The 24,299-nt window shown below is 50.9% G+C and overlaps 2 protein-coding genes across 3 annotated transcripts in view; both read left to right on the forward strand.

Annotated features, from left to right (window-relative positions):
* The window catches only part of LOC114585878 (uncharacterized), a 34,712-nt gene extending 16,139 nt beyond the window's left edge, over positions 1-18,573 (forward strand). Inside the window, exons 12-30 of one of the 2 annotated variants that reach the window (XM_077919342.1) lie at positions 539-731; positions 1,341-1,495; positions 2,122-2,228; positions 3,279-3,403; positions 4,522-4,866; positions 5,389-5,534; positions 6,726-6,804; positions 7,398-7,616; positions 8,581-8,724; positions 9,965-10,131; positions 10,681-10,793; positions 11,614-11,732; positions 11,916-12,076; positions 12,409-12,521; positions 13,309-13,433; positions 13,852-14,070; positions 15,580-15,684; positions 17,031-17,120; positions 18,321-18,573. In XM_077919342.1, the coding sequence (XP_077775468.1) occupies positions 539-731; positions 1,341-1,495; positions 2,122-2,228; positions 3,279-3,403; positions 4,522-4,866; positions 5,389-5,534; positions 6,726-6,804; positions 7,398-7,616; positions 8,581-8,724; positions 9,965-10,131; positions 10,681-10,793; positions 11,614-11,732; positions 11,916-12,076; positions 12,409-12,521; positions 13,309-13,433; positions 13,852-14,070; positions 15,580-15,684; positions 17,031-17,120; positions 18,321-18,472 (2,877 nt within the window). In that variant the 3' untranslated portion in view covers positions 18,473-18,573. The remainder of the gene's footprint in view (positions 1-538; positions 732-1,340; positions 1,496-2,121; positions 2,229-3,278; positions 3,404-4,521; positions 4,867-5,388; positions 5,535-6,725; positions 6,805-7,397; positions 7,617-8,580; positions 8,725-9,964; positions 10,132-10,680; positions 10,794-11,613; positions 11,733-11,915; positions 12,077-12,408; positions 12,522-13,308; positions 13,434-13,851; positions 14,071-15,579; positions 15,685-17,030; positions 17,121-18,320) is intronic. The other variant, XM_077919343.1, reaches the window with a different exon arrangement.
* Positions 18,574-19,321: 748 nt separating this feature from the next.
* LRRC26 (leucine rich repeat containing 26) lies at positions 19,322-23,759 on the forward strand. Its single transcript, XM_028708755.2, has 2 exons — positions 19,322-20,601; positions 22,422-23,759. Exons 1-2 carry the CDS (start codon positions 19,929-19,931, stop codon positions 22,691-22,693), a joined length of 945 nt encoding a protein of 314 aa, XP_028564588.2. The 5' UTR covers positions 19,322-19,928; the 3' UTR covers positions 22,694-23,759.
* The last annotated feature ends 540 nt before the right edge of the window (positions 23,760-24,299 follow it).

Raw genomic sequence — 24,299 nt, forward strand, 5'->3', positions numbered from 1 at the left:
CTTCAATAATTTTTATTAGTTTTCAGTTACAATAATCCAATGGTAGCCTCATTATAACAATGCCAAGTTATAATACACTTACGAACCCCAGTCATTCATATGCCAAATTATATAATTTAGGTGGCCTTCCGCATACCAGAATTGATGGTTTGATGATTTACTTTGTTTCTGTGTTCCAAAATCTTATTGATCTCAATTCCATTCCATTCAAAATAACACTCCCTTATACAACAACTGCAATATTAATGGCATCCGTTCATCTTGACACATTAAATGATTAACAAATCTGTAGGTGAAGCACTCAAACTATATCCTTATTCCTTCTCTGTGTGACAATTATTCTGTCCATTGTGTTCCTTCCTGTCCGGTTAGCTCAGTTGTTAAAAGTGTGATGCTAATAATGCCAAGATTATGGGTTTGATCCCCGTATAGGTTCATATTCCTGCATTGCAGGGGGTTGGACTAGATGATCCAATGGGTCCCTTCCAACTCTCTGATTCTGTGATTCATGCAGGCTTCTCCCCTGTTCTCTGTGCAGGTGGCACCAGACGGAGTCTCCTTGCTGAGCAGTTCAGACTGTTCCACGGACACCAAGAGCTCCTTTCGCCTCTTACCGGACCAGCGGCTGCAGAATCTGCACTTGGGGTTCTGCGTGTTTCAAGGAGTCATTCACACCAAGCTCTACCTGGGGAAGTGCACCCCACAGGCATTGTACTTTGTGCTGGATCAGGGTGTGTTCTTTACAAAGTATACTTGCCCCTCCCTTCCTCCAAGGAGCTCAGGGCAGGAGACTCCTCCCTCCCCTTTCACATTTTATCTTCACCACAACCCTGCATGGTAGGAGGCTTGGGTGAGGCAGAATGACTGACACAACACCTGGTGCTTCATTGGGGCCCATCTCACACATCCAACAGTTTGGACTGCTTCATTTTACTGTGGGGAGGGGTGAGCTGTGATGAGCCCAGCTGGTGTGTGTGCAAAAGGAAGCCTGATGTGTTTGTTAGCAGACTTTGCAGGTTGTGTGAATTAGATTGGCGTAATCACTTACAGTTTCTGGAGTTCAAAGGCTTTATTCATGCAAGAACTATTTATAGGTTGGGCGGAGATGTGAGAGAGAAAGACATTTTGTCAGGACAGAATAAAAACAAAATAGCTCAGGGTTAAGGGGCAGAGTAAACAGAGGCTACAAGCAAGTGCTGACTAGATTGTTAGACAAACAGTGCCTTGTATGGTTTAAAATAACACATGTACTGTATTAGCTAGAAATTCAGTGAGAAGAAAATGTATTTCTTTTTCTCCAACGGTGTGCACATCGTGCTCTTTGCCATTTCCTCCTGCAGATGTGTACTGCCCCCAGTCCAGGGGCTGGAGATCCAGGAAGGACAAATGCCTCTACCTTGTCTTGGATGCGGCCCTTGAGTGGAGCCAGGCCCTGAAGTTCTGCCAGAGGTTCCATGGTGGGAGCCTGGCCACGCTGAGCAGCCCACAAGATCTGGTGAGCAGTTTCTCTGGTCTGAGCGCAGGAAGTATATGAAATGGCACCCAGGGCTGCCAAGAGTCATTTGGGCCCCAGGGAAGAAAAAAAATGGGGCCCCTACCCAGCAAAGGCTGGCCAGCTAAAAGTATTTACGTAGGATATAAAATAAATTTGTAATCTCATTTTTATGTTAATAATAAACACGATAACATTTGCTTGAATTGGTTTCATTCTGGATTGTTTGATTGGATGTTTAAATGTGTTGTCAACTACTTTGAGATTTCATTTAAAATATAAAGTCGTATATAAATGAAATGAATAATAATAATGACAATAATAACAATAAATCCCACTGGGGGGAAATATGGTGCCATTGCGGCGACTGTAAATTAGGTCTAGATCAGTTGAGTTTCTAACACTGATCACTCTGCCTCATGATAGAGCCGGCCCTACATAGGTAATGGCGCTGGGCTTCCCAGTCTAGGCTCTTTGCGCTCCTCCCAGGATCTCCTTGGCACTCAGGGCTCTCCACCCTGCTGTCTCTGGTGGCCTCGCACAGTTTGCATCCTTTGGGGTGTGCTGACCGGCAAGATAACCCACTGTGTGACTGGCGAAGGAGAATGACCTTCTGTGTTCCTCCACAGGTCTGGCTGCAGAAAGAGCTGGAGGTGAGTGTCTGGACTGGGCTTCGCGGTGGCAGAGGCTTGTGGCATTGGGCCGATGGGGCACCCTTCAACAAAGCCTTGCAACGGTAAGTAAGAACCCCTGAGAAAGAGACTGTGGGGCGGGATGGGTGGATTGGGGCTATTTGTCTATTAAGATGGCAATCCTGTGCACACCTGCTCAGAAGTGCATCTCACGGAACTTAATAAGAACCACTTCTGAATAATCAGTCAATAAATAATAGAAGCAGCTATAGTGCAGAGATTGAACATGCTCGCTGCAAAGTCATCTTGCCATCTGTGCAAGAACCGAGTAAGGTAGGACACTATCATTGCATGTGGGGGAAGGTATGGGGAGAGGCTGCAGCTGGGAGCGAGTTAGTTTATCTTAAGCAACTTTCAAAGGAGTTCTTTTTTTTATTTAATTACTTTTTTTCATTGTATTGTATGTTGAAAAGTCTCAGCCCCCCCCAAAATTATCAAATGAGTTTGAGGTCTCCTAAGGAGCTGTTCTAAGGGATGCAGGTGGCGCTGTGGGTTAAAGCCTCAGCGCCTAGGACTTGCCGATCGAAAGGTCAGCGGTTCAAATCCCCGCGGCGGGGTGCGCTCCCGTTGTTCGGTCCCAGCGCCTGCCAACCTAGCAGTTCAAAAGCACCCCGGGTGCAAGTAGATAAATAGGGACCGCTTACCAGTGGGAAGGTAAACGGCGTTCCGTGTGCTGCGCTGGCTCGCCAGATGCAGCTTGTCACGCTGGCCACGTGACCCGGAAGTGTCTCCGGACAGCGCTGGCCCCCGGCCTCTTGAGTGAGATGGGCGCACAACCCTAGAGTCTGGCAAGACTGGCCCGTACGGGCAGGGGTACCTTTACCTTTAAGGAGCTGTTCAGGTCCTGAAGGTCTGATAGATAAGCGTTCAGAGGAGCTGTTTCATTCACCAAGCTTATTTTGCCTGGATCTAGCAATCGCAAGTCTTGAACAACTTGCTTTGATTGCCAAGAAGGTTGCCTGAGAAACATGGGACTGAAGTCAAGCCAAGGGGATGAGATGTAAAACTGAGCGCCTCAAAAGGGAACAAGTCAGCAGGCCTGCCAGGCGCCGTCTCTGGCTTCCCTCACCCTCTCTCATTCTCTTTGGGGCCAGCTTTGTTCTCCCACAGGGTCCCTCCGACATAGAAACCTGCATGCTGGCCCTGAGCTCCGGCTTCCTGAAGGCCGAGCCGTGCCACAGGCCTCACCGCTGGATATGCCAGGCCTCCCACCAGAGTGGTAAGCAGAGCTGCTTTAGACATTTTTCATTTCATAGAATCCTAGAGTTGGAAGGGACCCCGAAGGTCATCCAGCCCAACCCTCTGCAACACAGCTGTCCCATGCAGAGATCAAGCCTGCAACCTTGGCATTAGCAGCGCCACACTCTAACCAGCTGAGCTATCCAGGCTGAGTTTTCATTTTGGTATTTATGGGGCATTCCTGAATTGCAGGGGGTTCGACTAAATAACAACAACAACAACAACAACAACAACAACAACAACAATTTTTATTTATACCCCGCCTTCCCCAGCCAGAGCCAGGCTCAGGGCGGCTAACACCAATAAAATCACAGTAAAAACATAATAGGGGAAAGAGAGAGGGATCTTTTTTTAAAAAAATACAGGTTAAAATGCAATTTAAAATGCAGCCTAATTTTAGAATAGCCGATAAATCAAGACCATAAGGGGAGGGAAACATAAGAGTCCAAACCAAAGGCCAGGCGGAACAGCTCTGTCTTGCAAGATGTCAAGTCCCGCAGGGCCCTAGTCTCTTGTGACAGAGCGTTCCACCATGTCGGGGCCAGTGCTGAAAAGTCCTTGGCCTTAGTTGAAACCAATCTAACCTCCTTGAGGCTCGGGACCTCCAAAGTGTTGTCATTTGTGGACCTTAAGGTACTCCGTGGGGCATACCAGGAGAGGTGGTCCCGTAGGTACGAGGGTCCTAGGCCGCATAGGGCTTTAAAGGTCAAAACCAGCACCTTAAACCTGACCCTGTACTCCACCGGGAGCCAGTGCAGTTGGTAAAGCACTGGATGAATGTGATCCCGCGGCAAGGACCCCGTAAGGAGCCCTCGTGGCCAGTGTGGTGTAGTGGTTAAGAGCGGTAGTCTCATAATCTGGGGAACCGGGTTCGCGTCTCTTCTCCTCCACATGCAGCTGCTGGGTGACCTTGGGCCAGTCACACTTCTCTGAAGTCTCTCAGCCCCACTCACCTCACAGAGTGTTTGTTGTGGGGGAGGAAGGGAAAGGAGAATGTTAGCTGCTTTGAGACTCCTGAAGGGGAGTGAAAGGCGGGATATCAAATCCAAACTCTTCTTCTTCCAGCCCCACAATTCTATGATTCTCCCTTCCCCTCAGGCTCCTACATGACCTTCCCTGAGAAGTCCTTCTATGGTGCGCCCTCCTTGGACCTGAGCTTTCCTTCGCTGGAGGCTGCCAAGCGGCAGTGCTCTGCCTTGGGCACGGGGTGTGACGCCGTGGTCAGCTCTGCAGGGGGCCACCGCCTTGCCAGGGGGACACGCTTTGTGGCCCTGGAAGACCCTGACGCCAGTTCGGCTGCTGCCGTGCATGTCAAGACGAGCTGCCGGCCCGGCTTCTCTGGGCAGGACTGCCAGTCGATGTGCCCCCGGTGTGAGCCAGGCCTGAGCTGCAACCCGCTGACGGGCCTCTGCGATGGATTCCTGCACTACAGGGAGGCAGCCGGTATGTGCATCTCAAAGCAGTGGGCTAATGGGGCTCTCCTCCGAGCCGTCCCTAATGCAGCCACCCTCAATCCCATGCAAAAAAAGGTCACATTTGGAGAAACAGAGTTAAACCAGTCATGGCACTGGCTCCAACCGCCAGCCCTGGAGCCCTGAGAGGAAGGAGGGCTGGTGGCCTCGTTTGGCACCATGGAGCCCTTCAGACCTTCTGCTGCTCCCCCCCCCCAATAACCTCCCTTGCCACCTGTTTGCTCCCTTGCCCCAGTGCAAATGGAATTGCAGCTGCCTTCAAGCTTGTAGCTCTTCCAGAATAATAATAATATTTTTTATTTATACCCTGCCCTCCCCAGCCAAGGTCGGGCTCAGAGCGGCTTGCCAGGAAGCATCATGCCTTCTGACTTAAAAACCCTGCTCCTGAGTGCCAGGGGGCACCCTGCAGTTACTTGGTGCACAAGGGTGTGTGGTTGCCCAGTAACCCCCTGGCATCGCGGTCAGCTAGTAATGGCCAAACCCCTTTCCCTAGCGGCGTATGCCTCTCTGAAGTGCCTGCCCCTGGAAGACTGGGTGTTTGAGCATGGAGCCTGCGTGTCCTCGGAGCGCTACAGCAGGCAGGACAAAGCAGCCTCTGCTTGCCAGAGGTACCTGGGTGCTACCGTGCAGAAGGTCAAGGTGAGATGGGGTCCCTGCTGGAGGCTGGGGGTGGGGGAGGAGGCAGGTTCTGGTGAACTTCTCACATTGGAACCACCATGATTTGACTTGACTAGAGTTGAGAGGGACCCCAATAATCATGGAATGGGTGTGCTAATGCCAGCCTCCTGGAGATGGGCTGTGGGAAGGGGTCCTGGGTAGTGCTTTTTTTCTAGGAAAAAGGTGCCGGTACTATGGGTAATTGCCCGGGGTGCAAAATTTCCTCAGGGCCAGGAAAAACAAATACATGTAAAACAATTACATGATTTACTGGAACTTCATTGAGATCTTGGTATATAGTAAAGGTAAAGGGACCCCTGACTGTTAGGTCCAGTCGTGCCCGACTCTGGGGTTGCGGTGCTCATCTCACTTTATTGGCCAAGGGAGCCGGTGTACAGCTTCCGGGTCATGTGGCCAGCATGACTAAGCCGCTTCTGGCGAACCAGAGCAGCGCACGGAAACGCCGTTTACCTTCCCGCCAGAGTGGTACCTATTTATCTACTTGCACTTTGACGTGCTTTCAAACTGCTAGGTTGGCAGGAGCAGGGACTGAGCGACAGGAGCTCACCCCGTCGCGGTAATTCGAACCACCGACCTTCTGATCAGCAAGTCCAAGGCTCTGTGGTTTAGACCACAGCGCCACCTGCGTCCCTATCTTGGTATATAGAGATGCATTATAAATAACATGCTGCATTATGCTTGCCTATTTCTACCACAGGAGTAACGCTGCCCGACATTTTGCCAGGACCTGGGCTCGCATCTCCTTCCCCAAGCCCAGGAAGCATTTGCCCAGCTTAGGGAAGAAGGCACAATGCTCTAAGGGGGTCTGCCTGGTTTTGGGAAGGAGGCAGCAGGGCTCCAGAATCCTGTCACAGCCTCCTGCCTCCTTGGGAAAGGAGGCGTGATGCCCTGAGGGGTCCAAGAGCCCTCCCTCTTCCTTCCCTCCAAAAAGGTGATAGCTTTGTGTACCGTTGTGTCCCGCCAGAAAAAAAGCACTGATCCTGGGACAGGCAAAGTACTTTGAACCTGACATGCCTGATCTCTCCCGCAACCTCCCCTGGTCTTGCCCTAACCAACCTGGCCAGGGATCAAGGTGATGATGGGAGCCCAGCAACATCTGACTGCCCCACAGGCTAAGCTGCCCCATCTCTCCCCTTTCTTTCTTTTTTTCAGGCCAGGGCTGGCTTTGCTGGTGGCGAAAGAGGAGGCTCAGAGCCAGGCAGTTTCCACTGGGCTTGCAAGCGACCTGAAGGTGGGAGTATTCTCTGGGGAGGAAAGATGATGATGAGAATTTATTAAATTTTTATACTGCCTTATACCGGCAGGTCTCAGGGCGGTTCTCAACATAAAATCACAATATCACAAAATCACAAAATACATAATAAAAACAAGAACAACCCAGTAATCCCACTGGCTCCCCAAACACACGTTAAAAGGGCATTGGATGTCAGTCAGCCAAAGGCCTGGTTAAGGAGGAACATTTTTGCCTGGCACCTAAATCCCCACTCAATCTGTCTTTGATGCACTGAGGGGCTTAAATCCAACGTATCCTTATAGCGGAGAGGTGGGGAATGTTAGGGGTCTTTTGCCCTTTGTCACACTTCAGGGGATGCCCTCGGGAGCTGAGTTCCAGGCTGCATACACACCTTATATTTAAAGCACATTATCCAATGTACCCTGGGAACTGCATGTTGTTAAGGGTGCTGGGGGGTTCTAGCTCTGTGAGGGGTAAACTACAGTTCCCAGTTTTTGGGTGGAGGAAATGTGCCTTAAGTCGCCTTGTTCTGTACATTGCCAGGAAGAGCTTTCACTTTATTTCTCCCGCTTCATGGCATCCCCACACAGATGTGGACCTGCCATCTTTCAGGGAGAAGCTGCTCCTTCCTCAGCAGGGCTTGGCCCCCCAGCAGAGGCGAGCGTCGCTGCAGGAAGCCAAGGACGCCTGCTACCTGCAGAAAGAGGGCTGCACGGGGCTGCTGAGACTTAGCGGGGCCTATTACCTGGTGGCAGGGACGGTGTTGGTGGACAGCCCTGGCTCGGACGCCATCCTCTACGTGAAGGCAGGTGAGTAGCTGCTTCTGCTGCATTTGAGATGCAGGAGGACAGGGAGGAGGTTGGGAAGGGGAAATAGTAGTGGGTTGGTAGATCGGGGGCTGGAACACCTTCCTCCCTCCATTTCAGGGATGCCCCTGAACACTGCACAGCCCAGCAACATGCTTTAAATGTGTCTTGTGGTGGCAGGTTAAAGGCCAACCCAGTGTATGACAGTCTGAGTTTGTGTGGATTAGAAGCCCCTTTGTCAATGGATTTCAGGAGCCTCTCCCAGAATAAATTCATGCCTGGCTTACTGCCCTTTGACCCATCCTACCTGGGCTGAGGAATGTTTGAAGGTTCAGCTGCATGAGAAGACAGGAGACGTCTTCCACTCTGCCTCTGCCTGTGCCCTGTTTCCAAGAATGACCAGTCAGATGCTTCCGGGGAGTCCCCAGTGAGGGCTGGGAGGCAATTTCGTTATTTATTGCTTATTTATTTCAGCCCAAGAGGCTTCCAGTTAAAACAAGGCAGTCCCTGCAGGCTTACAATCTAAAAATCACGACAGACACACACAAGGGAAAAGGGGCAGGGAGGGGAGATGGTCTTCAGAGGCTGACTTGAAAGAGAGATCCCACTCTGGTGTCAATAAAAGCTTAAGATTTGCTGGAGAGGACCAAAGACCTGGTGGCCAAACACATCACACAAGGCACGAAGGCAGCCCTAACCCCACCTGGCCAGTACTGAGACTTTCCTCCCTAGTCCAGTGCTGAGAGAGGCTTCCTTGTTGAGGCTGGCCATGCCTCCTGTGTGTTGGTGTGTGCCTGTGCCACCAGCTTCAAAGGCTGAGCTTCAAGGCTTCAGGATCTGACCCCTGACACCTCCAGTGACTTCTGCAGGGCCTCCAACAGACATCCAGAGTATCGTGAGGCCAGTCAGAGGGGCTGGTGTCTCCAGGTAGCTCACTGCCTTAACCGACAACTCTCTGTTCTTGCAGCCTGCTCCCCCGGCTTCTGTGGGGATGGGTGCCGGCGGCGCTGCTCTCCGTGCTTGAGCACATCGACCTACAACCCCCTGACGGGCCAATGCGATGGGCGCCACCTGCGCTGCGTCCGTCGCTTCACCCCCTCATGCCTTCATGGTAAGTTTGGGGGGCGGGGCGGAATATGAGTGACATAAAAATGCTGCAGCATGACTGAGTGAGGCCTTGTTGGCATATGACACCTGCGCTCAGAGATCTGCCCTGGTTGCTGATTTGCTCCTGCACCGAGTTCAAGGTGTTGCCATTTGCATATAAAGCCCATGGCAACTTGGGACCAGTTTACCTACGAGATTGTGTGATTACATGTGCCTATCAACTGCTTAAAAGGTAAAGGTAAAGGGACCCCTGACCATTAGGTCCAGTCATGACCGACTTGGCATAATTGGCATTGCTACAGGTGCCACAGATACACTTTGTTATAGCGGTGTGTGTGTGGGGGGGTGTACAATTTGACAACAAAACATACAAATTCTATAGCAAAACCAAAAATAACATCAAATTGACCTCCCCTCCCCCTCTCATCTATGGTTTCTTTCATTTTATCTTTACTGCTGCATATCCAAACCAATACCTTATTATTTATTTTCTCTAATAATTTCCTTGAGTTATCTTTACTGCTCATTTTACATTAACCTTGCTAATGTTTTAAGTTGTTTACAATTTAAAAAAATATATACTCAGTAAATTTCCCCCAGTCTTAGTTAAATTTCTTTCTTCCTGGTTCCTTACTCCTCCCATCGAAGTTTAGCCATCTCCACATACTCCACCAAGCACCTACACTTTGGAACTCACTGCCTATTGAGATCAAGCAGGCGCCTTCACTGTACTCTTTTCAGCACCTGCTAAAAACATCCTTGTTTAGGCAACCCTAGCCAGGTGTTTGGAAAGTGGATGTGAATTTCAGTCTCTTTTAGTACTTTAACTTCTGTATGTTTAAAAGTATTATTGTTAATTTTCTTGATGTTACTGTTTTATTTTTCGGTAAGCCACTTTGAGGTGTGTGGCTTTTTAAAAAAAACAACAATCAAGCGGTGTATCTTTTTTTAATGAAATAAATAAGTACAAGGCAGGCCTTCTTTTGCTCCATGAACTCCCACTGTTGGATGCATTTCTTTAGCTTAATCATTTACGCTCATCTTTTCTGTTAATAAAATAAGCCAAGTGGCTTTGTGATAAAAGGGAAAGTCAACATAGAAAAACAAAACAATTTATCATTGGAAATAACAACATCGCCAAGAGGCAGCAGCGCTACAACTTCACAGAGAACAGGCAGGCTGGCAGGTTAGAGTCAGGGTCACGTTGCGAAGCTACTACTGCTCTGCCTGTGGTTGTTTTCCAGGTTTGGTGAGCTTGAGATGTCCACATGCTCCTGGCTGGTGGTTCTGGGATGGTCACTGCTATTACGTGGAGGAGCACAACAGCAAGAACTGGCAGGGGGCAAAAGCCACCTGCCAGACATATGGAAAAGACGTGGGCCTCCTGACCCTCAGCAGTGCCAAGGAAAAGGCAGGTTGGGAGCTAGTCATGCTCCCAGGTGGCATGGCTGGCGCTCCATGCTTCACTGTGGGGTAGCTGCCAGTAAGCTTGCCTGGCCCAGTTCAAGGCCAGTACATATGAAGCCCTAAATGACTTGGGCCCATGCACCTTCCCCATTGCCAACTGTCTTGGACTCTGTAAAATCAGTAGGTGAGGCCTATTCAGGGATGTTCCTACAGGGTCTTATCAGTGGTGGCTCCCATTTTGTGGAGTGCCCTCCTCACTACTGACTTTTAGGAGGAAATTTCCAAGCATTCCTGTTTGCCAGGCATTTGATGGCTGAAGGACAATGTTCCTGGCAACCAACCCTCAGATCACTGGGTGGGAGAACGTTTCCCACTTTTGGGAGGCCGTTCTAACTCTTTATGGGTGTTTATACCTACAAACATTTTGTTTCAATATATGGAGCTACGAAGCACATTGCTGCCTCCAGAGAGCTGAATGTTCATGTTGTAAATGAGCAGGTTAAATCAGCGGAATGAGCCTCCTCTCCCACCCCCGTCCGTTCTTCCCCTTCAGGCCTGGATAGCAGCCATGGTGCAGAAGAACAGCTGGACAGGGCTGAATGATGTCGACAGAGATGGGACTTGGACATGGGCAGAGGGCCAAGCAGCCAATCTCTCTTCTCCCTGGTGAGTGTTTTGGGGGGAGGTGGCTGCCTTCAAGCAGACATGGGCAACCAGGCCAGCATTGACAGGAAAGTCTCCCTCTGTGCTGGGCCAAGGGTTGAACCCGGGACCTCCAGCCGGCGTGGCCTGTCCTGTTTCGCTGCCTGAGGCAAAACATGGAGGTGCTACCCATGCTGTCCCCAATTACTGGGGGCGTGTGGTTATGGCTTCTGTGTTCTGTCAAGGTCTTGCGAGCATCCCATGAGATCACGTGCTGTTCTTGCAAGATCACCCTGGAAGCTGCAGCTGCAGCTGCTTCTCTTCGATTCAGTGGAGACAGTGGTGGTGGTGGGATTCACACCCATGGAGGGGCCCCTTGGATTCTGTCACCTGAGGCAGCTACCTCAGTCTGTCTCATGGAGGGGCTGGCCCTGTTCTACAGGCAGAGCAGGTGCTCCCTTGATATATTGATATATATTGATATATTGGCCCTCTGGCAACCAGCTTATCCAGCAAACCTGAATCACAGAATCGTCGAGTTGGAAGGGACCCCAAGGGACATCTAGTCCAACCCTTATGCAGCTTTGTCTAGGGAGTCTAGGGAGACTTTGTCTAGGGAGTCTAGGGAGACTGAGGAGGGACAGGGATCATCTCCCTGCATCTCCTGCCACCACACTGTCAGAACTGCACCCCCAGCTAGCAAGGCTTAGCACCTCATTCCAGGTCCCCATTGTCCTTCCTTCTCTGTCTGGCATGTGACTTTGGCTTCCTTGGCACCTGCCATTCCTTGTCGAGAGGTTGGTGGTCCCAGCCACGTGTGACCCATTTTTGCTTCCCTCACTAGGTTGGCGGACACACAGCTTGCTACCGGGGGCTGCCTGGAGATTGGGCCGCAGGGAGAGGGGCAGGTGGCTGCATCCTCCTGCTCTGAGCTCAAACCGTGGGTGTGCGAGGGGCCACTGGGTAAGTGCTTGGCAGGACTTTGGGAGGGGACAATGTCACCAGGTCCCAATGCTCTCACCTGGCTCTCTTGGCCAGAGAGCCTCTGCTCCACTGAATGGACTTTGGGAATGATGGGCTGTGGCCATAATCAGGGAAAGTGGCTTGGGCCTCGTTCTAGATAACGTCCCCCTGCCTCCTCCTCAGCACCCCGGAGTTCCTGTCCGACAGAGCCTGGGTGGAGCCACTGGAATGGCAGCTGCTACTTCTGGGACCCCTCCTTGGCCAGCGGGTGGCAAGAGGCCCTGCATGCCTGCCAGAGGTTCAAGAAGACAGAACTGCTGTACCTGACTTCTCCGCAAGAGAGGGTATGGCTTTTCCATATCAGCATCCCTCCAGAAGCACAGGGCCCCTCATGATGACCTTTGATGGCATGCAGCCCATGGAGTTGGGCTGCAGTTTCCAGAAGACAGCTAACTCACTTGACAATCGAAGGCCGAGTGGTGCTTGCCCTAGGGAAGCCGGAGCCCTCTCGTTCCTTGATATTGACCTTTCTGGAGAACCCTTGCCACCCTGTATGTGCCCAGGTCCCCCCACCCCTCTCCGTGCAGGGAGGCAGGTGAAAGGTCAACTGAGGCATCATGGAATGGTTGCCTTCTTCCCACCCACCCTGAGGTTGCGGTTGCCATGTTTGTTCCAGGACTGGGTCCGCTCAAACTTTGGAGGCTCCTTCTGGACGGGCTTGAATGACCTGAAGGAGGAATCCGTCTTCCGGTGGACAACACAGGAGCCCCTCAACGAGCAGATGGCACAGTGAGCACCCGGGTGGCTCCTCCAGGGCCCTTTCCCCCTTGATATGAGTGCCCTGTGGGCGAAGGGTGCTGGGGAAGGTCATGCCCCACCAAGCTTGAAGTAGATCAGCTCAGATATCCCCTCAACAATGTCATTATTTTGTAATAGAAAATAGCTCAGCTTAATCCAAAATGACCCAGTTGGCATTGCAGCCCCTGACTGGGCATATGCGATGGGATCCAATCCCAACCCAACTCCCTTGGGCCTCCTCCCTTATCCATCAGAGCTTCCTGACATCAGTGGCTGGGAAAACTGCATTTTCCATTCCTCCTTGTACCTGGTGTGCTGTATAGCCACCCTGCATCCCTTCTGTCTGTCTGTCTGTCTGTCTGTCTGTCTGTCTGTCTTTCTTTCTTTCTTTCTCCCTCCCTTCTGCCTGCTGCCACCATCAGTGTAGCAACCAATGAACAATGGGGCTGGAAGGAACATAGGACTGTGGCTTAGGGGAAGGAGGGAAGAAAGTGAACACTGCCCTAGCTCAGATGAGAATCTGAGCCATGGAAGAATTAGTTGAGAGGGTAATGGTGTTCATCTCATATTCAAGGAAAGCACTGCATTTTGAACCAGGAAATACGAGATGTGGCAATACCTCTGATGATGAATTGAATCTATATGCCCTGGAGTGATGGCATCCTAGTTGAGAGCATTTGCAAAATTCCTTTTGGAGGGAGCTCTTGTGACCCCCCCCCCCACCTGAGCCCTGGAGCACAAACAACCCTCTTCCTTTTGCTTTTGTGTGTGGGGAAAGGTACCTGAAGGATGATATGGCTGATGGGGGCCTGAAGGACTGTGTGTGGTTTGACTCATCAATGGGGCTTCTCAGCGATGCCAGCTGCAAGGAGGAGAAGCCCTTCCTGTGCAAATGTAGTGAAGGTAATTTGTTTATTTGTTAAATTTGTGAGCTGCTTTATTTTGCCCAGGGCAACCCAAAGCTTCTTACAGCCAACCCAACCCTCCTTCCCTGAGGAGGGAGCACATAATCCCCATCGCTCTTTCTGAATGCTGAAACCAGGCCCCTGCCCATGCATGTTCCCCTTCTGAAAACTACCTGAGACCCTGGAGCCTGGCTGTTATTTTTACTTGTTGATTATGATGGTCTTTTCTTCTGCTCTGCTCTTTCACTGTGAGTCACTTTTGTGAGTCACTTTTGGGGGTTGTTTTGGGGACAAAAAGCAGCATTCAAATGCATCTGCAAATAAATAATTTCACAACGTGTCATGTAAACAGGCTCTGTTGGTGGTTTTAATTGTGGAGCCTTAGCTAAGCTGGCCACACCATGTTCCCTTCCCAGCAGCCACAGAATGGTTTGATGAGCAACCTGGCCACGGCGTGGCAGGAGAGCCGTCCGTGCTGTACCCCTCCGCTGAGAGCCTGGAGCAAGCGAAGCAGGAGTGCCTGATGGAGCACAGTGTGTGTGCCGCCGTCCTCCAAACAGGGACTGGCTTCTATCTGATAAGCTCCACGGACAGCATTGTCTCCAAGCCAGATTCAACGCTTTACAAGTGGACCAGTAAGTGAGTCTTGAGTAGGGACGGGAAGAGAACCCTCTTTGTGTCCTCTGCCTGAAGGACGTGATGGTTCCTCCTTGCAGAGGAGTGGAGCTTCCAGGTGTCGCGGCAGTGCACTTCTCTCCAGGGAGAAGGAGGTCTCCTTGGGGGCTTTCTTTCTTTCTTTTTTAATGCTTTTTATTAATTTTTAACATAAATATACAATTTTGATCCAAGTTTTCACAAATTCCATACTTTTGGACTTCCTTCAACTTCTCTGACAATCATCCATATTTAACTCTTGCTTACGCATTTCTTCTGTTCTCTATTGCCATTTTCATTTAACAATATACCTCAGTTTTTACAGTGCTTCTTTAAACCCCACCAGCGTTGTTTGTACTTCACATGTACTTTTCAGATATTCCACAAATTTCCCCCAGTCCTCGATGAACTTTTGGTCTCGAAGATATCTAACTTTCCCTGTTAACTTGTCCAGTTCTGCATAGTCTGTTAATTTCATGCTCCATTCCTCTTTTGTCGGTGTTTCCTCTTGTTTCCACTTCTGGGCCAGTAGAATTCTTGCTGCTGTAACTGTGTATTGAAAAAGTTTATAATCCTTCCTTCTTATCTCCTTGGGGGCTTTCAGAAGGATCTCTAAAGCCCCTGTGAGCAGCAGGGATGCTGGACTAGATCTTGCCCAGATCAGCAGGGCTCTTCTTATGTCCTTGTGAGAGAAAGGCATCACCAAGGTGTAATTCTGAACCATGATTTACCTTGGAGTTCAGCGCTGCCTGCCCAGGGGCAGAGTGCCACCCCCAGCGATCTGCAACATGCTTGCATCCTGGCCGCTCTGGTGAGGAGCACATACAACAGGTCATCCAGGTCTGCAATGCAAAGGCCTTAGGGCCTGTCCAAACTGGGGTTAATGCAGATCGTGAACCACTCACGCCTACTTTATTCCCCCCTCATCCATGTGGGGGTTCTCCTCCAACATCTCCTCCCTAAATCCAGAGATTCCTTGTGCTTTGAAAATCCAAACAGGAGAGCTGCATGGGTTGCATTAAGCCCAGGTATGGGCAGCCCTTTGTTGAGAGCTGCTTCCATGTGCAAGACATGAAACTGGTGTAGCTTTCCCTGTTGATTAAAGGAAGAACTTCATCTGCTAGACTTCTGTGCATCATGCTGATGTGAAAGAACAGCGGAAAAGCAATGGGGGGGGGGGGGAGTGTCAAGCCAGCTGCAGTCAGTGGGCCAGCCTAAAAGGCGAAGCCACTGTCCATCTCGGCCTCCTTTCTCTGCCCTCATTGGCTTGCCTGAGAGCCAAGTTGAAATAACAACAGCAACAGTCGCTCAAGTAAGGTGTTTGATGAGAACATCCTGCTGGCTTTTAATGCTGTGTGTTATGTCGCGAAGCCCCAGAAACGTGGTTGCTTGGAGGAGAGAGCTGTGTGATGTCAGCTGCTTCTGGGGCCACCATTCCCTTCCCTCTCATGCCTGAGCCCTGCTGCACTCATCGCTCTGTTTCCTTTCAGTCTGTGCAGAGGGCTTCAGCGGCCCCTCCTGCCATAGGGCCTCGGCACCCCCACCACGACCTGCCTGCGACTGCAGCGGCCGATTCCAGACAATGGCTGAGAAAGGTGAGGGAGCCGGCAGTCGTTGTCACAGAGCCTCTCTTGGGGAGCAGCAGTGGCTCAAGAAACTCATTTTTTTGTGGCCTGTGCCAACATTCCAATGGGTTACATAACATGCCTGGCAGGCTGTGGCCACTTAGGAGTGCACAAGTACCTGCTCAGTTGCTGAGCACCAAACCTGGATGATTGTGGTTCATCCTAGCAGCGGTGTGTGTGTGTGTGTGTGTGTGTGTGTGTGTGTGTGTTTGAGAGAGAGAGCGTGCACATCTTAGTCATACATACCTGTGTGTAGCTGCTCCCAGCAGGACATCCTGTTCCTGCCAGCTGTCCTGGGCAACCCCAGTGACAGAAAACCTGCTTGTTGCAGAGGCGGGTGGGGACAGCGGGCACAGAGTAGTCTGTTTACTGTCCTGACAGAACAGGTTCCTATGCTTTCCTTTTGACGTGGCATAGCTGCAGTCCTATCCCCACTTACCTGAGAGTAAGTTCCGTTGAATTCAACAGGACTCATTTCTGTGTAGACACGATTAGTAGGGTGCTGTTAAACATGATCTGCCCTCTCACACTGGAGGTGATGAATTTCTTCCCCCTTCTCCTGGGTCTCTCTCTCCCCCCACACCCCCAGCCCCTTCCTATCCTTGTCTGCTTTCTTTTCCTCTTGAGAAAGGTGCCATCAGAAGGTGAGCCTGATGCTATGCTGGGCCCTGGAAAATGGGGGGGGCAATATGTCTTCACTGAGTCGTGGAGAAGCAGGGGTAGAGGGAGGCCTAAGTGGGGTGGGTGGAAATATAGACTTGCATTTTTGTGGCAGCACCAATTGCATTTCTTAGATAACTTATTCAGGAAGCAAATTCGCTCCTTCGGTTAACAGTGAATGACTTTGGCGAACTCTCTTGCGCCTGGTGTGTTTCTCTAGCCAGTCCTTAGATCTTCTTGAGAATGGAACTTTCCTACCCAGCCTTCACCCCTGTACATCTGGGGCTTGGCTCTGTTACTTCAGCAATGGTGGAAAGAAACACAGGCTGAGATGCTTGGGGTTGGGAAAGGCATTCCAGAGCTGTGGGGCAGCCCCTTCCCTAGCCCTTGGAGGGTGTTTTCACCAGAGTCTGGCACTGTCCAGTCCTCCTACCATGTGTGCTGACCCCACCATTTCCTGGTTCTGCCATCCTTCCTTTGCACAGAGTATGGGTTTTGCGGTGTGTGTGTGTGGGGGGGGAGAAGTTGACTTAAACCAGTTTACACTGGTGGTAGCATAGGCATTTGCATAGTTACATCCTGCTGAGTAGGAAGAGGAGGCGGTGAGTCTGAGGTTTTGCCTGAGACAAATAACTAAGGGGCCTTTCTTGTTGCAGTCTGTGGTGTCCCAGTGCAGACGTGTGTGGAGGACTGCCAGCAAATGACAACCTGGAGCAATTGCTCACTCTGTCTGCCTGCCTGTACTGGTAAGCAAAGAGCCCCTGTCCTGTGAGTTGGGTTGGGAGCACATGGGCAAACCCTCCGCATTCTCTGGGTCCTCATTCTCTGGGCTCAGATTTCCAAGGATAACAGCTTTCTTTCTTAAAACAATATCCCTGGTGTGTTATTCCTTGGCATGGCACCACATAAATAGTCTGAGTCCTGCATATCCTTACAAGCCACTTTGCAGGACCTCAATCTTTCTGCAGGGTAAACAGAAGAAAAATAAACATTGCAAAGCCCAAGCTCCCCACTGAAGCAGAGCTGCTTGCCAGACCTTGGCTTCTTTGCATATGGAGAGGTATTTTGCTAAACCTGCCTGAGCCACTGAAAACCGGCCTTACCAGGCTCCATTCTTCTTCATTTTTGTTTTGTTTTGTGCATTTGTACACTTTCCTGGTTGTGCTGGCAAGCTGAGCAGAGGTGCATGGCCTGCTATTTACAGTAGGATCCCAATGGATGCAATGTTAAGTGTTGTTGAATTTGGGCCTGGTGATGTGAAGAAAGTGAAGCACTATGGGGCCTCTGGAAGCCAGTACCTCTGATTTGGGTGGGTGGGGGACACTACAGGTGGCCAGGCTGTGTCTTGTGGCCACTAGTCCAGTGACACTAGATCCATACACTGGCTGCCCAGTTCCTTAAACTGCGAAGCTCCTTGCCACTTACCTGTTGATGGGGCTTGTGGGCTACTTCCTTGCTAGTTTCGTCTGACTGGTTGCTGGCTGCTTCCTTTTTTCCAGAGCACCCGCCCTAAAAGTTAGGATTGTGCTTTGTATCAGCAGCTCCACCTCCTGCCCCTGCCACGCCCCTCCTCTTTAGTTCTATGTTTAACAAATGTATATCCTGCCTTTCCTCCCAAAGATGGCCAGGGTGGCAGCAAGTAACAAAACATTAGCAAAAACCTTTCAAAACATTTTAAAATGCTTCCAGTGCAGAGGCAGACTGGAAAAAGTCTCAAACTGAAAGTCTTGTTGGAAGAGGAAGGTCTTCAGTAGAGATGGTGTGCTGCCTCTCCCAGGAAGGAGCCCTCTTTGGGTAGCTGAAATGCTTCTTCAGCTGACAGCTTTGCGCTGGCAGGAAGGGGTCCAGCACAGGACCCTCCTCCCTCCTCGGGTTGGCCTGGGCTTGGAGAAGTCGGCAGGTATGGAACCAGCCACCCAGTGTGCTCTCTTTTCCTCTACCCCCAGACGTGACCCTGATGAGCGGCCTAGATCCTGAGGAGCTGGCCCTCATCACCATGGTCCAGTACAAAGTGCTGCACTCCCTCAACCTCACCGCAGAAGACGAAAGGGACCGGGGAAACTCCTCCAAAATCATCTATGATGCCAAATACCCATGATGCTGTTTCCGCATCCTGGAGGGAGGAAGGAAGGAAGGAAAGGGTCAATAAAAGTTTTTTTTGGGGGGGGGGGTTCATCCCCTCCTATCTTCTTGAGGCTTGCATCCTGAGTGTTCCTGTTTCCATTGGGAATTTGGCTGCTTCCCAGCAGCAAGGGCTCAGGGTGAAGAGGCAAATCTGGGTGTCCCATTTGTAGAGGGAGGGAGTTGTGGCACTTTTCCACTCCGGTTGGCCAGCCAGATGCCTCAATGGGAAACCCACCAACAGGACCTGCGTGCAAGAGCAACTCTCCTCTCCTTTGGCTTCCAGCAACGGCTATTCAGAAGCACCCCCCTCCCCCCATGGCTGTCGGCACCTGCAACTGTGCAACTGGAAATGGGCCAGTAGCTGGCCTGCCTTATGGCGGAACAAAAGCTGCTTTGTCAGAGTTTTCATCCACTTCCTCCATCGTCCTGTCCCCTGCAGCAGACAGCCAAGTCCCTCTCTGTCAGGAGCTGGAGTCAAGCGTAGGCAAGGCCCTTGGGAATCCCGGTTCCAGCCTCGTGAGCATGTTGTTGCATCATTCCGCCTCCTTCTCAAATTTGCCTAGTCCTTCTCCTGAAGCCATCCAGTGCGGTGTAGTGGTTAAGAGTGGTAGTCTCGTAATCTGGGGAACCAGGTTCGCGTCTCCGCTCCTCCACATGCAGCTGCTGGGTGACCTTGGGCCAGTCACACTTATTTGAGGTCTCTCAGCCCCACTCACCTCACAGAGTGTTTGTTGTGGGGGAGGAAGGGAAAGGAGAATGTTAGCCTCTTTGAGACTCCTTAAAAGGAGTGAAAGGTGGGATATCAAATCCAAACTCTTCTTCTTCTTCTTCTTCATCCAAGCTGACTGTCACCCACCTCTTGTGGTGTGAATCCCCTCAGCTATAACTATGCCTTGTGTTTCAAGGCTGACCTTACCTTACAGGCTTCTTGCTGCGAGCCTGAAATGCTGCTCTGAGCAGCTCCTTGGAGGAAGGGCAGGGTGAAGCACACTAATAAGTAAACCAGTTAACTTGCCTGGCATGATGTGCCAGGGCAGCCTGAGAGCAGGAGCCGAGGGGTGATGCCAGGCAAAGCCGGGAGCCGGCTATCCCAGGGCAGCCTGGTGTGGCTCTTTTGGAGGAGACAGGCTGGGCCCAGGAGGAAGCTGTGGCTTTGCCCCTTGGCAGGCGAGGCTGCCCTGTTAAAATATTTGCTAAGGAAGAGCGAAAGCTCCACCCATCATCAGCTGCACCCAGAAGAGCAGCCAAGTTAATAGCTGGGCAGAAGCAAGGCTGGCATGCAGGACTCTGCTGGAGCAAGGGCAGTTGCTAAGAAGGGGAGCCTGAGAATTGCCCTCCTTTTGCAGGGAAAGGCTGGTGGGTTGGGAGGTTTTTGGCACAAGCTGTGAATCCTGGCCCAGGAGTCAGGGTGGGAATGAAGAGGAGGCTCCATGGCTTGGTGCGGTAGAAGCCAGGTCCTCCCCTCAGGCTCTAGCCTTACCCGCTGCAGTTGCCTTCAGACCTTTGCCACTTTCACCCTCCTCCTCCTCCTCCTCTACCCATCCCCCAGCTGCTCTGCCTGCCCAGCTGTTTGCAGCTGTACCTCTGGGGAAATCAACTGCATGGAGCACAAGCTGCGCTGGGTGCCGGAGGACCTTCCAGCCAATGCCACCACCGTCCTGCTGGACTACAACCGCATTGCTACCCTCCAGAACCGCACCTTTGTCGTCCAGGGCGCCCTGCGCCACCTGAGCCTTCGGAGCAACATCCTCGGGGTCATCCACCCCCAGGCCCTGGCTGGCCTTAGTGAGCTGCGGGAACTGGACCTGAGTGGGAACTACCTGATTGTCCTGCAACCCAATACTTTCCTCCCCGTGCCGAGGCTGAGGATGCTGAACCTGGGGAACAACAAGCTCTTGACGCTGGAGCCAGAGCTGCTCAGGTCCTTGCCCCACCTCGAGTCTCTGTTTCTGCAGGGCAATGCGCTTGTCTCTCTCTCGCCCGACCTCTTCAGCAACCTGCCTTCCTTGCACTTCCTCAGGCTGCACAACAACCCCTGGGGGTGCACCTGCGCCATCCAGCCCCTCTACCAGTGGCTCACTGACAACGCGGAGAAAGTCCCAGGTGAGCAGGACTCAACAGGGAAGGGGTTGGAAAGCTCACCTGTAGCTGGTGGCTTTAACAACAACAATCACCTTTATTTATTTATTGTTTTGTTTCATGAAATTTATAAGCAGTAGACCCACAACTTAGGCACATTTAACTTGTGCACATTTAGCTTTATACGCTTGGCAAAAAAATATTTTAAATCTTTTTTTAAAAACGGGTGTCTGGGGGGGGGGGAATGATGTTGACAATTCCACCAGCTTCCACCAGCACTCGTGTTTTGACTCTACACAATTTTGGATTTATGCACTATCCCTGAAATGTAACCCTCATGTAAGATAAGAGTTGACTGTACTGCTTGACTGTAGAAAACCTCAAAGTGGTTGAAATTTTTATTATCAGTGATCTCCACTGCCCTTCAGAGTTCCAGCAATACAAGTCTGTGAACACAGTTTCTCAAAACAAATAAATAAATTGGAGCCATAACAATTTTTTTTAGGGGGAGGATTCAGTTTCCCCAAGCAGCTTGCCAAAAAGAATACATGGTGTGTGGTGGGTGAAGCAGGGCAGCTGGACGCAACTGGCTTTTATTATAGCACCATCAGCTCCTTTAGAAATGACTAACCATCTGTTTGTTCATTTAGGGTTGTATCCAACAAAGTTCAAAGCAGACCCATTGGAACAAATGAACCTAAGTTAGCCATGTACATTAGTTTCAGCGGGTCTCCTCTGAGTAGGACTAACATTGGATACAATCTTTATTTCTAAATTAATAATAATAATAATAATAATAATAATAATAATAATAATAATAATAATATTTATATCCCGCCCTCCCCAGCCGAAGCTGGGCTCAGAGCGGCTAACATCAAATGTATAACACATTAACATAAAATCAATCAATTAAAATACATCCTCAAATTCAGATATAGTGGCAGTTAAAAATATATATTAAATCTTGATCATTAAAATATAACCTAAAATTGCCATTTAAAACCTCAGTCATTTTGGTAGTACAGCTTGTTCCCTGAGTTTTATGGCAGTCGCACAGAATTCTGGTTCTGCGATCTTTGGAAAACCCTTTGGAAAGCTCTTTTTAGTGCCATCACGGACACGGGTGGCGCTGTGGGTTAAAGCACAGAGCCTAGGACTTGCCGATCAGAAGGTTCAAATCCCCGTGACGGGGTGAGCTGCCGTTGCTCGGTCCCTGCTCCTGCCAACCTAGCAGTTCGAAAGCACGTAAAGTGCAAGTAGATAAATAGGTACTGCCCTGGCAGGAAGGTAAACAGTGTTTCCGTGCGCTGCTCTGGTTCGCCAGAAGCGGCTTAGTCCTGCTGGCCACACGACCCGGAAGCTGTACGCCGACTCCCTCGGCCAATAAAGTGAGATGAGCGCTGCAACCCCAGAGTCGGTCACGACTGGACCTAATGGTCAGGGGTCCCTTTACCTTTTAGTGCCATCAAGTAGGGGCAGGCTTGGAATTAGATTCCTTCCCGGCCAGACACCCGGGGGGGGGGGGGGAGCGGGGTCACAACTATCTCCGGTTTGGCAATTAATCATGTAGAAGACATATTGATGGATTTTTATGGAGGTTATGCACCACATGGAACTGCTGTTTTGATTTCTTTTCTGGCTAACTTTAGAACAGCAGGTGCCTTGGTCTCCCTAAAAGGTCCTAGCAGAAGCAACCTCCAAGCAATCCACGTTAATTCCTTTGTCAGGCAGTTTAAGAGCTTAAACCGGTTTGTGCTTGTTGGTTAGCAATCCTCTGGCCCAACATCCCCAACTGCTGCAATGACCACAGCCTTGCCCTGAGTCTCTGTCTCTCCCTTTTCCAGAGGTGGACTCTGTCTCTTGCAAACGCCCCACACAGCTCACCCAACATCCCATCGCTGCCATTGGGAACGAGTCCTTTGCTCGCTGCCGGGAGCCCTGGCTGAACGTAAAAGATTATGCTTTCTTCCTGCTCGTTGGCCCGTCCACCTTCTTAACCAGCATCTGCATCTGCATCCTCTTCGGCTCGCTAGCGGTGGCCCAAGCAAAGATCCTCAAGGTGTCGTCCATCCGGCCAGGAGCCCTGGCAAGGCGTGCAGAGCGCGGTCCTCGCTAGCCAAGCTGCACCTCCAAACTGCCACTGTTTTGATGGCTCCCCCTCAGTCTCTATGGTGTAGCTACGCTGTGGCCCTGCAATGTGGGTCACTGTTACTCCTGGTTTGTTGGTGGTATTGAGGGTTTACCTGGATGGGAACGTGAGAAAGCCTTGAGTAAGAGTGTGGGTGCGCAGCTAGAAAGCAGGAGGCAGGTTTGCAGTGAAGTGGCAGCAAGTGGCTTCTGGACCTTTCCTCCTACCCCACCCTTTGACCCTGGAAGAAGTGACCCCCCCCACTAGCTCAGTTCCAAGATCACAAGCCAGCCTTGAGTCAAAGGTGACATGCTAGAAGTTTGTGAAATTATAGCCAGCACAGAGAAAGGACAGAGAAATGAAGCTGAATGTGGGAAAATTCAGGGCAGAAAAAAGACAGTCTTTCTTCTTGCAGCACAGAGCTAAACTGTGGAACTTGCTTCCATTGGGAGGCAGTGATGACCACCAACCTAGATGACTTTCAAAGAGGGTTAGCCAAATTCATGGCTATTGGTGGCTACGAGCCATGATGGCTAAGCTCTGCCTCCACAGTTGGGAGGCACTAAATACTTCTGAATTACCAGCTGGTGGAAACCACAAGAGGGGAGAAGGCCCGTGTGCTCAGGTCCTGCTTGTGGGTTTTCCAAGGTGAGAACGGATTCTGGACAAAATGGGTTCCCACTGGCCTGATCCTGCAGGGCTCTTTTCATGTTCTTGCCAATAGAAATGTGACTGGGTGGAGCATGTTGACACCTGCAGCTGTGGGCAGAGGCAGTGCTGAGCACCCTTCTTCTGCTCTGCTGCGTGTCAGCACCATCACTGGCTAGAGTGTGTTTTGCAGCCGCTAGCACAGCAGAGGTCATGGGGGAGCCAATCAGCTTCCAGCTAGCGCTCTAAAGCAGGGGTCAGCAAACTTTTTCAGCAGGGGGCCGGTCCACTGTCCCTCAGACCTTGTGGGGGGCCGGACTATATTTTGAAAGGGGGGAAAAACACACGAATTCCTATGCCCCACAAATAACCCAGAGATGCATTTTAAATAAAAGGACACATTCTACTCATGTAAAAACACACACGGATTCCCAGACCGTCCATGGGCTGGATTTAGAAGGCAATTGGGCTGGATTCAGCCCCTGAGCCTTAGTTTGCCTACCCATGCTATAAAGCTATCAGCTGCTGGGCGAACTCCTTCGTCTGAGACCTGATTTCTCTTCAGTTTAAGAAACCTCCTTGGCACTTGTCCTCTCTGCGTAGCACAGCAAGTGTTCCAAGATGATGCCACATAAGCCCCTGAGGAAGGGTGACTTGCCCACTAACTGCAAGCCTGCAGTAAAAGGTAGGGTTCAAACACAGAGACCAGCAACCAATCCTGTGGCACACCCAAATCTGTGACTCGGAGATGGCTGGTTGGGTGGGCTGGCTTCTCCGGATGGGAAGGATACAGCGAGGCCTGAGCCAGCACACACCTCTGCACAAGTTTCTGTTGCACTTAGGAGAGCTTTAGGGTCTGAACAAACAGAGGGGAGAGGGTGGATGTAGCAGGCCAATTCAGCTCCTTAGATGGGGATGTGGGTCGATGCTATGCCTAGTCTGGTGG

Source organism: Podarcis muralis, chromosome 15 (genome assembly GCF_964188315.1).
Source record: "Podarcis muralis chromosome 15, rPodMur119.hap1.1, whole genome shotgun sequence".
Taxonomy (NCBI): domain Eukaryota; kingdom Metazoa; phylum Chordata; class Lepidosauria; order Squamata; family Lacertidae; genus Podarcis; species Podarcis muralis.

Excerpts from the sequence above, each read along its gene's own strand:
- LRRC26 (XM_028708755.2), top strand. The coding sequence starts at position 19,929 with ATGGCTTGGTGCGGTAGAAGCCAGGTCCTCCCCTCAGGCTCTAGCCTT. Across the intron at positions 20,602-22,421 it reads CAACGCGGAGAAAGTCCCAG|AGGTGGACTCTGTCTCTTGC; the intron begins GTGAGCAGGACT and ends TCCCTTTTCCAG.